The sequence below is a fragment of the Chenopodium album genome, chromosome 4 (genome assembly GCF_948465745.1).
Source record: "Chenopodium album chromosome 4, dcCheAlbu1.1, whole genome shotgun sequence".
Classification (NCBI taxonomy): domain Eukaryota; kingdom Viridiplantae; phylum Streptophyta; class Magnoliopsida; order Caryophyllales; family Amaranthaceae; genus Chenopodium; species Chenopodium album.
This window is the reverse complement of record NC_137837.1, coordinates 66,280,057-66,292,626: the sequence shown is the minus strand read 5'-3', so window position 1 is coordinate 66,292,626 and position 12,570 is coordinate 66,280,057. Positions and strand designations below refer to the sequence as shown.

The following is a 12,570-nucleotide window of genomic DNA, read 5'->3' as shown; positions in this document are numbered from 1 at the left end:
TATAAATATAACTATAAATGACATGCATCAATTAAAAAGGAAATATGAGATAAGCAGTTTGAAAAAAAAAAAAATAAGAGGAATAAAATCAACATTTCACAAACAATAGAGTGTTAAAAATTATCTCTCTATACTCTTTATCAACTAGTATTATTATTTTTAACATTTATGCATAACATACATAATCGATCCTAATATATTTCATTTTGTCAAAAAAAATGATAATATATTTCATAAAAAAAACAATTTAATCAAAGTGGTAACCCGGTGCAACGCCTGGGCCGCACACAAGTTAACAATTGAAATAGTGCATTAACAAGCGTGAAAAGCGAAATGTTGTAAATATTAAGAAACAGAGGAAGTATATATTATTATATTAATATTATTGGTTTGATTTTTTTTTTTTTTTAATCTTGTTTGATTTTTTGAAAATCCTGTTTGATACTCTTAATCAATGATATATCAACCCAAAAACATTTTCAGCCTCCTATAAAAATACTAAAAGACCTCATCTTTGAAACAAGCACTGAAGCACACAAATCACAATATCCACTAAAAAAGCTACAAACTCCAAAGAAATGGCATCCGAAGATACGGTGAAAGTAGACAAGTATAGGACTTTCTTGCATGAAGATGCAACGAACGAAGACATAGTTTGGAGGCATGGTGCTCCACCTACGTATGATGCTGTCAACAAACTCTTTGAACAAGGCAGGCAAAAGGTACGTTTGTGTATATCATCACGTTTCAATAATTTAGCACTTTGAATTGATTTATTTAATTGCGAAAAGTCGTGATTATATGAAGGGGTGGAGAGGATCTTGGTTTGTGACTTGGTTCATGGAGACGATGTAGTCGACTCCATCCTTGGAACTGTTAAGGTCTATATGTTGTTGTTATTGTTGTGTTGAGGTTTAGGCCTTGTTCAGTTTATCTTAATTATAATACAAAGTCGTGATTGCATGAAGGGACTGGGATGAAAGGTTAGAGAGGATAATCTTGGTTGATGACTTGGTTTATGTATCCAACTTTATTTCTTGGAATCAAGGCTTTTTGATATTGTTGTTGTTATTGATGATGTTGTCGAGGCTTATACTTCTTAGATGTTGTGATCCTAAGATAAGATTGAGTAATAAACAAGAAATATATGTTCTAATCCAAAGATAAGATTGAGTAATAAACAAGAAATATGTGTTCTAATCCAAAGATAAGATTGAGTAAAAAAAAAAAAAAAAATATTACGTAGTATTTGTAGTTTAATACTACGTATTTAACATATTATTTTGTATAGTATGTAAATAAGTGCACTTTGATTAATCTGATAATAGTTTGTAAATTGTATATTATGTGAATCAGGAATGGCCAAAAGGGTCACTAGAAGAGACCGTTCAAAATGCAATCAAGTCGTGGGAGATGGAGCTCTCTCACAAACCTCGCTTGCAGGATTTCCGCACCATAAATCCTGATAAGTTTAAGCTTTTTATTAATGGTAATTAATTTAAATTCTTTAAATTAAAGATCTTGATTAATTACCTTCCCTTTCACCAATAGTTACACTCCAATACACTCATGTGACCTAAATTAATACTCCATATTATGCAAAGTAAAAAACATATAAATTGAAATGAAACTACAAGTAACAAAAATATGTATCACATATATATACCACATAATCTTTATTTTATCTTATGTAACAATGAGAATTAATGGTCAAAATTTTTAGTTACATTGGGATGGATAAGATCTTTTTAAATCAATAAATGAGTGGTTTAAGTTGTGATAATTATGTTTCTTTATGGTATGACATGAGATAATAGAGTGGTTGACTTAAGACAAGTAACTTCAATGAGCCTATTCCAAAAAAAAAAAAAAAGTAACTTCAATGAGCCATTTAGTCTATTGCGTGAGCTTTTTTCGAATGGTCTATTATTGCTTACTTATTGATTATACATTTCTTTAATTATATATATATATATGTTGCCTGTAGATTTGAATTTAATTTTAAATTGTTTTGTTTGCAATAATTTGTATCAACTTTTAGATGAACCTTTTAAGAAGGTCAATTGTTACTTAATTTTTAAAAAAAAATTTAAAAATTAAGTGAAACATTTTCTTTATTTACTTAACTTTTTTGTATATTATCTTCTTGGGTATATATTACCTCCGGTTCAATTTACTCGCAACAAAGTACAAGCTTTCGGAAACCAAGGCAAAAGACTAAAAGCATGATTATGGAAAAATAAGGGTATATGCTTAACTATTAATCCAACCCAAAAAGAAAAGGAAAAAAAAAAACGAATTCAACCTTAATTAAATTAACGGCAATTTCACCAAATGCACCAAATGCCACTAAGCAATTTAAAAATTCACCAAATGCCATCGGACTTTTTAAAATTCACCAAATGCCACCGAGTTTTAAAAAAATTCACAAAGTGCCATTATTGTCTAACGGAGTTAACTCCGTTAATAACTAGGGCTTAATCATGACACATGTGGACATGTGTCAGTCATCTATTGATTTTTAAAAAAAAGTAAATTAAATTAAAATTTAATTTAAAAAAAAAAAAACAAACTCTTAACCCAAACCAACCCCCACTACCATAACCACCAGCCAAAACCATCCGACAGCCCAAAGCCAACCGCCGGAATCCACTAACCTCCCGTCGGAATCCGCCGGAACCCCCTAACCTCCCTCTTGAACCCATTGACCCCACCAAAACCACTGACCCCTCTTAATCCCCCTTTCCTCCTCCCAATAAATCACCCCAGCCATCGCAACTGTCTCACGCAATGCCCACAATTCCGCCTGCCCGACTCCAGCACCTTGACGACGACCTACAGAACTTCGCCTACCCGACACCCTCGCCGTGATCCCCACCCCAGCCCCCGCAACCACCTCACGCACCAACCCGACGCATCACCATAGCCACCGAAATCGACCATGGAAACCAAAAATAAAACCCGACTATAGAAACCCTTCACCCTCAAACGGCCGAAATCGACCATGGAAATCCTGAATGGTTGATTTCTATGGCCGATTTCGTCGTTTCAAGGGTGGAGGATATGAGTGGTTTTGCGCGGTGGTGATGTTGTTGTCTCGTGCTCGTTGTTGGTTTTTGGGGTCGCGGCAGTTTGTGTGGGTGATTTTCGGGGTCGGCAGTGGGTTAGGTGGGGCGTTAAAGGGACGACCGGCCGATTTTGGTGGTTAATGTGGTGGCATGCCGTTTTCAGGCGAGATAAGGGCAGGGGCTAAGGTTTGGCGGTGGTGGGGGTGGCTGGGAAAATTTTGGTTTTTTTTTTAAATTTTTTTTTTTTTAATTTTTATGAATTAAGATAAATGGACCAATTATATCATGACATGTGTCATGATTAACCCCTAATGACTAACGGAGTTAACGGTCGTTGGTCATTAATGACACTTTGTGAATTTTTTAAAACTCGGTGGCATTTGGTGAATTTTAAAAAGTCCGATGGCATTTGGTGAATTTTTAAATTGCTCAGTGGCATTTCGTGAAATAGCCGTTAAATTAAATAACCCACCACCACTGACACCACTAAACATCATCCAAACCACCCACCACCATTACCCATCATCACTGAAACTACCCACCACCACCCAGCACCCCACGAACCCTACACCCACTGAATCCAACACCCCACGAACTCAGTAACCCAACAACCCCACGAACCCAGCAACTCGCCGACCCACCACCACCACCACCCCATGCACCCAGCGACCCCCGAAACCCATGAAACCAACCCACAAAACCCTCCGATTTGAAACCACGAAACCCGACCCACGAAACCAAACCCACGCCGCCGCCGATATGCATCCCCCGCCGCTCTTAACACCATGAAGCCACCATGAAAATGGGGTAGGAGGAGGAGAGAGAAAACTAAAGGGGATGAGGGTTTAATTAATTAAGCTTGGGGTTTAATCTAATGAAATCAAATTTGTAGTTTAATAAGGTTACGTTGTTTTAAAAAAAAATAAGGGTATATTGGTCAATTACCACTCAAAAAATACTAAAAAAGGAAAGAAACAAGTTTATTGCGAGTAAATTGAACCACCTAAAAAAGGAAATTGTTTCGAGTAAATTGAACCGGAGGTAGTATAATTATTGAAAGATGATCATAGCAATAATAATATCATCTCTCTATAAAAACATATTATACTCCTCCTCCATATAAAATTGTGCAATATATCCGACAACAACAAATTAATTGAAATAATTAGATTTATAATACATGTTCAAACTAAAGGCATGTTCACATTTACTGAACTGAACGGATTGGAGCTGAACTAAACTAAATAAAGCTGAAACAAATATTCTATGAGAGAAAGAAATTAAGAGTTGAACTGAACTGAACTGATTAAAGCTGAAGTGAAGTGAAGTGAACTGAAATTAAGCTGAAGTGAACAGACCCTAAAAGGTATATAGAATACGTGATATGTAAAGGTGGGCATGGGCCGTGCCGGCACGATAGTGGCACGGCACGAGCCCGCCACTGGCACGGCACGACACGCTGGCCCTGTAGTGGGTCGTGCCGTGAACAAAATTTTGATAGAGTGGCACGAGCCGGGGCATGGTGGGCGGCACAGTGCTTGGCCCGCAGGTTGGCACGCCAGCACGACCCGTGAGCACGACACGAGGCACGGCCTGACCCATACTCAACGCACGACTACTTTCCGCAGCCTAACAGCCATAAACGGCTATAATACAACAATAATATTAAGTACCGGCATATAATAAAATAAGGGGTTTTTCTAAGCTATGCGTTGTTGAGTTTCTAAGGTGTGCCCATACTTTTTCAAAATTACAAGTTGTGCCCTCCAACTTAAGTTGTTTAATCAACCGTACCCTTTGACGTAAACTCGACGTTAGAATTGTAAATAAATAGGAAGTAATAAGAAGCGGATGAGAAAAAAGAATAAGAAATACACCGAGAGCTTGACATATCAATGTTTGCTTTTAGAAGAAATAAGGAAAAACAGATGAGAAAATTTGGAAAAAAAAAAATGTTAAATGTTAACCTACTTATATAACTCTAACCCAATCTGGGCGTGAAATTTCTCTCCAAAGTGTGGTAATGAACCGTTAACACAACTACTAACATTGGATTAATGTTATAGGGTACGGTTGAATAAACACCTTAAGTTGGAGGGTATATCTTGTAATTTTAAAAAAGCATGGTCACACCTTAGAAACTCAATAGCCTTGGGGGCATAGCTTAGAAAAACCCTAAAATAAGTTATTCATCAATTTTTGTTTTATCGCATTTGTAAATTTTTTAATTATATATATTGTTGCTTTTTGCTAACTATTAATATAATAATACAAAAACATAACATAAATTAATAAAATTATTTAAATATACTCTTTTTTTTAAAGTTGTTCAAAAAAAATACACATCGAATTTTATAAAAATTAAAAAGAAAAAAAAAATTGAAAAATTGGGGGCGGCCCGCTGCCCGGCACGGCATGCCAAGCACGTGGGTCGTGCCGTGCCGTGGGCTGGGGTGTGCCAAAAGGTGGCACGGTACGCGCACGACCCGCCAAATAGTTGGCGCGGCACGAGCCATCCCAGGCATGGCCAGGCACAGCCCGCGGTGGCCCGAGATGACACGATGCCCACCTTTAAGGATATGCCTAACTTTAACTATTCCCTATAATCTCAATTTAACTATTTTATGATTATTTATGAGAGAATTTTTGCTTACAGATATTTACAATAAACAAAAAAATCGCAATTTTTATAGTTGTTGAAAAAGTTCTAATATGGATAATTTGTGTAGGTAGGGAAGGTTTATCGGGAGAAGAAGCTCTTAAGATTGGGAGCTATAATTCTTTGTTGAAGTCTTCTTTACCTAAGAACTTCCAATACTACAAAGCTGAAGAAGAGACCTTCGAGTCCTCTCATGAAGTGTTTCGATCAGCTTTACCTCGTGGATTCGCTTGGGAAGTGATATGTGTTTATTCTGGACCTCCAAACATTGCTTTCAAGTTTAGGCATTGGGGTTATTTTGAAGGTCCTTACAAAGGTCATGCTCCTACAGGGGAAATGATTGAGTTTTATGGTCTTGGCGTTCTCAAAGTATGTATTACTCTCCACTCGTTATCTTTCTTATGCGTTGTATGTCATACTATAATTAAGAGATAATGTAGACAAGATATCGTTACTTTCAAAACTATTTAATACAAGTATGCCATCTCTTACACCTACCCCTTATTTTTATGATCATCATAGTCACTTTAAACTGCCTAGCCCCCAAAAGTAAGATATCATTACCATCATTTTAAACAGTTATTGTGTTATATACATGTGTAATTGTGTATCGTGGAGGAACAACACTCGTATTTTTTATTTTATTTAATTTGTTGGAATCATAATGAAGTTAATCTAATGATGATCTAAGTAATTATCATCTTTATTATTGATACTTGGCATGTATGTGTATGTAGGTAGATGAATCTTTACTTGTAGAGGATGTGGAAATCTACTATGACCCAGCAGAATTGTTTGGAGGACTTTTGAAAGGAGAGGCAACTATAGGCCAAGGTCAAGATCAAGATCACAAAGTTGTTCAGGGCTCTGGTTGTCCCTTGGGCCATTAAATTTGCTAATGTATTACTTTTCTTCTAAGTAGATGCTTTGTATCTTTAAATAATTTTTTTAAAACGTTGTTTGTTCTTTAAAGTGGACCTTTTGTGAGAAATGTTCTTTTGTATTAATTATTTAATAAAAAGTGGCAAAGTCTATATTTAAAGTAATGAACTAGTTTGTGGCTCGGGCGTTGAGTTTTGTTTAAATACATACAAAATGGAAAAAAATCTTAAATAATATTTTGAAAGCATCACCTTAAGTTTAAAATACAATTAAAGAAATAGAAAAAAAAAATGGGAATAGAAAGACAAAGATGTAGTAGTTGTAAATATTCCCTGTATAATTGCTTAACATGTACTCCATATTAAATCAAGAAAATTAGCATTCAAGGAGTCAACAACCATTAGTATGTGATTAATTTCTAATTGTAGTTTATTGTGCAATTACTTCAAAGTTACATTCTGCAAAAAAAAATTAAATGCAAAGGTTACACATATGAAGAGTTTTAGAATGATAATTTATAAGATAACACGTAAGGGTGACACATAGTGTGATGTGGTGCCAAATCATATTGAGGGATTGGTGACACATGACATTAGCATGTTCCTTTGTGTTTTAATAATATTATAGATGATTAATGAAAGTTGAGGAAAAGATCATTTAATATATAATAAATTATTATAGATGATTAATCTTAGACCCTTCAATTTGATTTTACAAACTAAAATTATTTTTACAGTACATAAATAATTTTTATTGAATTGAATTTATTTTAACTAAAATAAAATTAATTTTATTGATTGTTTATTATATTTCTTTTTCAAAGTTATTAATTTTTATTGAATTGAAATTATTTTTATCAAATTAAATTTATTTTTACAGAACTGAAATTATTTTTACTTAATATTATCTTTTATAGTGAAGAGGATAGGAGTAAATTCAAGTCACTCAAGTTGAGTAACCTAGCATGTTACTCAAAGGGCACGGAGGTCCATTTCCCTTCAAAATTAGGGTTAAATGAGTAATGTTACGCTTTAATAGACTAAAATGTGGTTAACCTCTGGTAAAGGGTCGTAAACCGAAAAATCTTGATTCCCGTTTGACTTAGGGTTTGCTAAAAGCGAATTTGAAAGATTCCGACGTGCAACTCCGATTGCTTTCATGTCAGCTCCGATTGAATTCAATAAACCCAAATTTTGTTGAATCTCGTTTGAGTTAGTGTTTGAGTGAATTTGAGATCCTTTGAGTTCTGGTACGGTAGCTGAAGCAAATTTGAAACACTCCTTTGAGCGAATTCCAATGTCACCTCCAATTTCTTTCAAGTCCGATGTCACCTCCCAATGAATTCAAGTCCACTTTAGAATTCACTGATGAAGTTTAAACCTGCGAATTGATGTTCATGTAGCCACTTGTCACTGTTTATTTCATCCCGATGTTGATAAATTTGCTCCATCATTAGCCTTTCACTGCGAAATAGCGAGCCCTTGTTGCAGTTGTCTTAGTTCTCCACTTACTTTCGATTGCTGTAAAGTTCCTTTTGCTTTCCCTTTCCTGACAAAACCAAAGACATTTGCTAACTCCGTGAAAAAACGATAACTAACCCAAGTTATTGCTAGAAGACCCCAGTAGCAAACATAAAATATTATTATTTTGCAACTTTCTAAGTAAATATTTACCAAATTATCACATTGTCCTTTGAGTAACAACTATTGTTAACCCAGGCTAGCTCGAGAGAATAGGGCCTTACTTGATTGAATGTCATCTTATGTCATACTACCAGAATTATTAATGCCTACACCCTAGTGTAGGTATACCTACCCCCACCCACCACCAATTAACCTCCCTCCCAAATAAAGTCTCCCCCAAAAAAATTCAGATTATATATATCACCATTGTTATCTTCTAAAAAGCTTCATTCTATGATTTCTCTCTTCAAAAACCATCATCTATCCTTTATTTTCTCTCTCCAAACAATTTCATCATTTTCATTTTCTCTCTCAAAAAACCTTCATCCTTAATTTTCTCTCTCTAAAAACCTTCATATTTTTCATCATAGAAGTTTAATCATCATCGGTTCATGTCACTTCTTATGAGAGCTTCATTGTTGACGCAAATAACCATTGACGAGGTACTAATTTCTCTCTCCTTTATTCATTTCAATGATTTGATATAATTGTTAAATATTGATTTTATTACTCTATTTTTTCCCCCAAATTGATTGCCAAATCACAGAAAAAAATTACTATATTGGTTGAATTATATCAATATTTGATGTACTCCTGTGTTGAATTAGTTTATGGCGTGTTATTATATTATATAATTATTAGACACAAATAATTGAAAACATAGTGTTGTTCTAATTTTCTGGTTAGTTTGATCTATTTTGTCATATTATTGAGATGTTGTTAGTTGAGACGAACACTATAAAAGGGGGGTGAATTGTAGGTGAGTTCCCAGTGACTAATTTTGCGGAATATAAAAACTGAATATAAAAGGAACTTGCACATCACACAATATTTTATGAGAAAACCTTTCAGGGCCCAACTAGAAGTAAAACCTCGACTCTCTAAGGGATTTCCAATACCAAAACACTTCACTATAATTGGGCAAACACACTTGTTACAAACCTATTATAATCAAACCTAAACTCACAAGTTCCAGACTGAACTTGCTACACAGTAGAATCCTATTCTACCCAATCTAAGTCCCTGACTTAGATTCACTCCATACTCCCCAAGTACTTAATCTATGCAAATACAATTCACTCACCCAAACCTAACCAGTACAAACACTTGTTTTCTAGTTAATGAAAGGAAAGCTACATGTGGAATCCGAAACTAATACGACAAAGTTTTAGACTTGGCAAACTTACACAATTGAGCTTTCTTCAGATTCTTCATACATAAACTCACAAGTTCTATAAAATGTGACTACTACTTTATATACAAGATGAACTCGTATAGTAAGTAGGGTTTTCCAAAAGATAGATTTTATAAAATGTGACTACTACTTTATATACAAGATGAACTCGTATAGTAAGTAGGGTTTTCCAAAAGATAGATTTTATTAAATAAACCAATTTAACATAAACATGTTTTAAGTAAATCATTTTCGTAAAGAAAATCTTTTAAGAAAAACTTATCAAAGATAGATTTATGAAAAGAATAATATCTTTTTAAGAGAATTGGATTTTATAAAATAAAATCTTTTTGAAAATCTTTTCATAAACTAAAACTTATCTTTTTCAAACTTTCCTAATATAAGTTTGCCAAGCTTGTCATGTTTCTAATAAATTCCATGCATAAACTATCCTAACATATTTACAACAATCTTAGAAAATATAAACTTAACAAAACCACTTTGCTTCGTCAAATGTTGTAGATTAGGATACTTGGGGTTCACGCAGTTCAGGACTAAGTTCCTACTGTCTTTACTTCTCCAGTATTTCTATTGGAACCTCGTAGGTCAAGTTCTTGTGGAACTTGTTGTATTCAACGCAGACCAAGTTAATCTTCTCAACTTGTTGTCTTCATGTTCCTATTAGCTTAAGAAACTCAGTTAGTTCTAGTGTGGAACTCAACTCTTCTTCTACTTCCTTTAACTTTCCTCTAAATTTCCTTGAGTCTTCATAAGTAGGTTTATCTTCCTTTAACAGATGTAAATTTAGTTTAGTGTGGAAAATGTTGAAGAATATTCACTTTCATTTTTATAAATGTTCATTAGCATATTAGTAAATGATCATTTGCATATTAATATACAAGCATTAGATTTCTGATATATGTTCACATTATTGTCATCTTCATCAATTTTTTTCTCTAAAATTAAAGATTTTGAGTAAGAATTTGTGACTTCTTATACTTTTTTGTGGAACTTAGTGATTCTTATAATTGTAGTTGAATTATATTATTGTTTGATATTCTCGATCTAATTTTGCGTTAAGGCCTGATTTTATATTATTAATTGTTGTCCTAATATTTTAAAAATTGTGTGCAATTTATTCTAGTTCTTATGATTGTTATGACTAATAATGAAAATTTCTTTTTTATATCATCCATCTCATATTGATACTCTTTATGATCTATATATATGTTCATTCACATATTAATTGATGACCATTCGAATTTTGATAAATGTTCATTTGGATTGTTATATATATATATATATATATATATATATATATATATATATATATATATATATATATATATATATATATATACATTCTCATATTGAAAAATAGTCACTTAGATTTAAATGCACGTTCATTTCATTCTCATATTTAGAAATGCTCATGAGTCTCATTTGGATATTGATACTACATGTATGTAAATTATTAATTAATAGATGTTGATTCAAATATTAACATAAAATATTCATCCTTGCTCGGATACATGTATATTCACATATTTATATAATGTTATATGTAAAAATCATATGGAATTATGAAATTATATATTTTTTGCCTCTAAAAATTGAATATAGAGTATAATTGTGCAAATTTTTTAAATTAGTTGAGCTTTTGTAGAATTATTGAGATTTGAATTAGTTTATAGTGAAAATGACTTTTGGATAAATGTTCATTTTTATTTTGATAGACGTTCATTATGATATTAATTAATATATGATCATTCACATTCTTACCTTAGATCAAATCAACTAGTTTAGGGTCCAGTCTTGAGAGAAGACTACTGTAGGCGTCGCTCGAAGTGTGCCTACGTTAAAAGCATGTTGTGAATATGCTTGGCACTCATAGGAAGTGGGGATTGACATAATACAATTAGGGACAAGGAAAGTAGGGAGCCGCCAACAAGTTTTTAAGGAACTTGTAAACCGTTCACGGATCATTTAAGGCAACCACGAATAAAGGGACAACGATAGGCAACAACGATTGACCCGTGAAGGTTACACCCCATTCATAATCCATGAGATTACTAACTCCATATGGTTCGGAACCACGAAAGGAGGATCGGGGATGATGGTACGAAGTGAGTCATGGAGTCACATTCGCCCGTATTGGCCTCTACTCGATTCTTATAATGAAAAACATTCCTGTGATCTCAAAGGCATACAAACAATAATTTAATTCGCTCCAAACTATTATTTAACTAAATTGGTTCAAGATTAATGCACACATAATTCTAAAATTTGGTGATCACTTGGTTAAACAACAAGATTAAAAAGGAACCTAAGCCGGTTGTCCAAATTATCTTATTAGGCGTGATTTTCAATTACATTTTTCCTTTAACATGCAATATGGTGATCATAATAAATAATAGAATCAATATTAATATAAAAACCAATTTAATCATAATTCCAACAACATAAAAAAATCGTTAGAAAAATAACAATAGTAAAAAGAGCATGATCCTTACTTTGAATCTGTTTGTTTGCAACTACAAAATAATAAACGAGTTAGTAACTTCAAGAAAAACAATAACTAAATTAAATTAAATAAAATAAGGTTGATTTTGGGGCCAAACCCTCAAACGATTCTACCTTTCACGCCTTGGCTTAAGGACAGAACCTCGAGTAAAATATGGACTCCTTTGAGTGCTTGAAGAAGGAATTTTTGAAGTGAAAAGGGTAGGCTAGTGTTTAGGTTAAGAACATAGAAGAGAGAAAAATAAGAATAATCGAATTCTGGTCGCCCCGTACATCAGAAATGAGGGGGTATTTATAGGGAAATGTGCTGAGGGAGCACACGGAACCCTAAAATGATAAAAACCCTAAAAAAAGTATCTCGTGACACGGTCAGACTGTACCGTCAGACGGTACAAGTTCCCGTGACACGGTCAGTTTTGGAGTGACGCGGGAAATTTTCAGAAAACGGAACGGAAAACGCGTTAAGGGTTTACGCGGAAAGGACACGGAACTCTCCGTGTCACGAGAAGTCCCACCGTCAAACGGGAACAGTTCCCGTGACACGGTCAAGCTATACCGTGACACGGTCAATTCCAGTCCATT

General features: G+C 33.8%; 1 protein-coding gene across 1 annotated transcript; it reads left to right on the top strand.

Moving 5' to 3' along the window:
- Positions 1-522: 522 nt before the first annotated feature.
- Positions 523-6,844, top strand: LOC145627111 (pathogen-related protein-like). The gene is made up of 4 exons (XM_081679508.1): positions 523-722; positions 1,357-1,489; positions 5,798-6,096; positions 6,465-6,844. Exons 1-4 carry the CDS (start codon positions 579-581, stop codon positions 6,615-6,617), a joined length of 729 nt encoding a protein of 242 aa, XP_081535634.1. The 5' UTR covers positions 523-578; the 3' UTR covers positions 6,618-6,844.
- Positions 6,845-12,570: the final 5,726 nt, after the last annotated feature.

Bases quoted from the DNA above. Each gene is read 5' to 3' on its own strand.
- LOC145627111 (XM_081679508.1), top strand. From the start codon at position 579: ATGGCATCCGAAGATACGGTGAAAGTAGACAAGTATAGGACTTTCTTG. The intron at 1,490-5,797 runs GTAATTAATTTA...TAATTTGTGTAG, and splicing joins GTTTAAGCTTTTTATTAATG to GTAGGGAAGGTTTATCGGGA. The intron at 6,097-6,464 runs GTATGTATTACT...ATGTGTATGTAG, and splicing joins ATGGTCTTGGCGTTCTCAAA to GTAGATGAATCTTTACTTGT.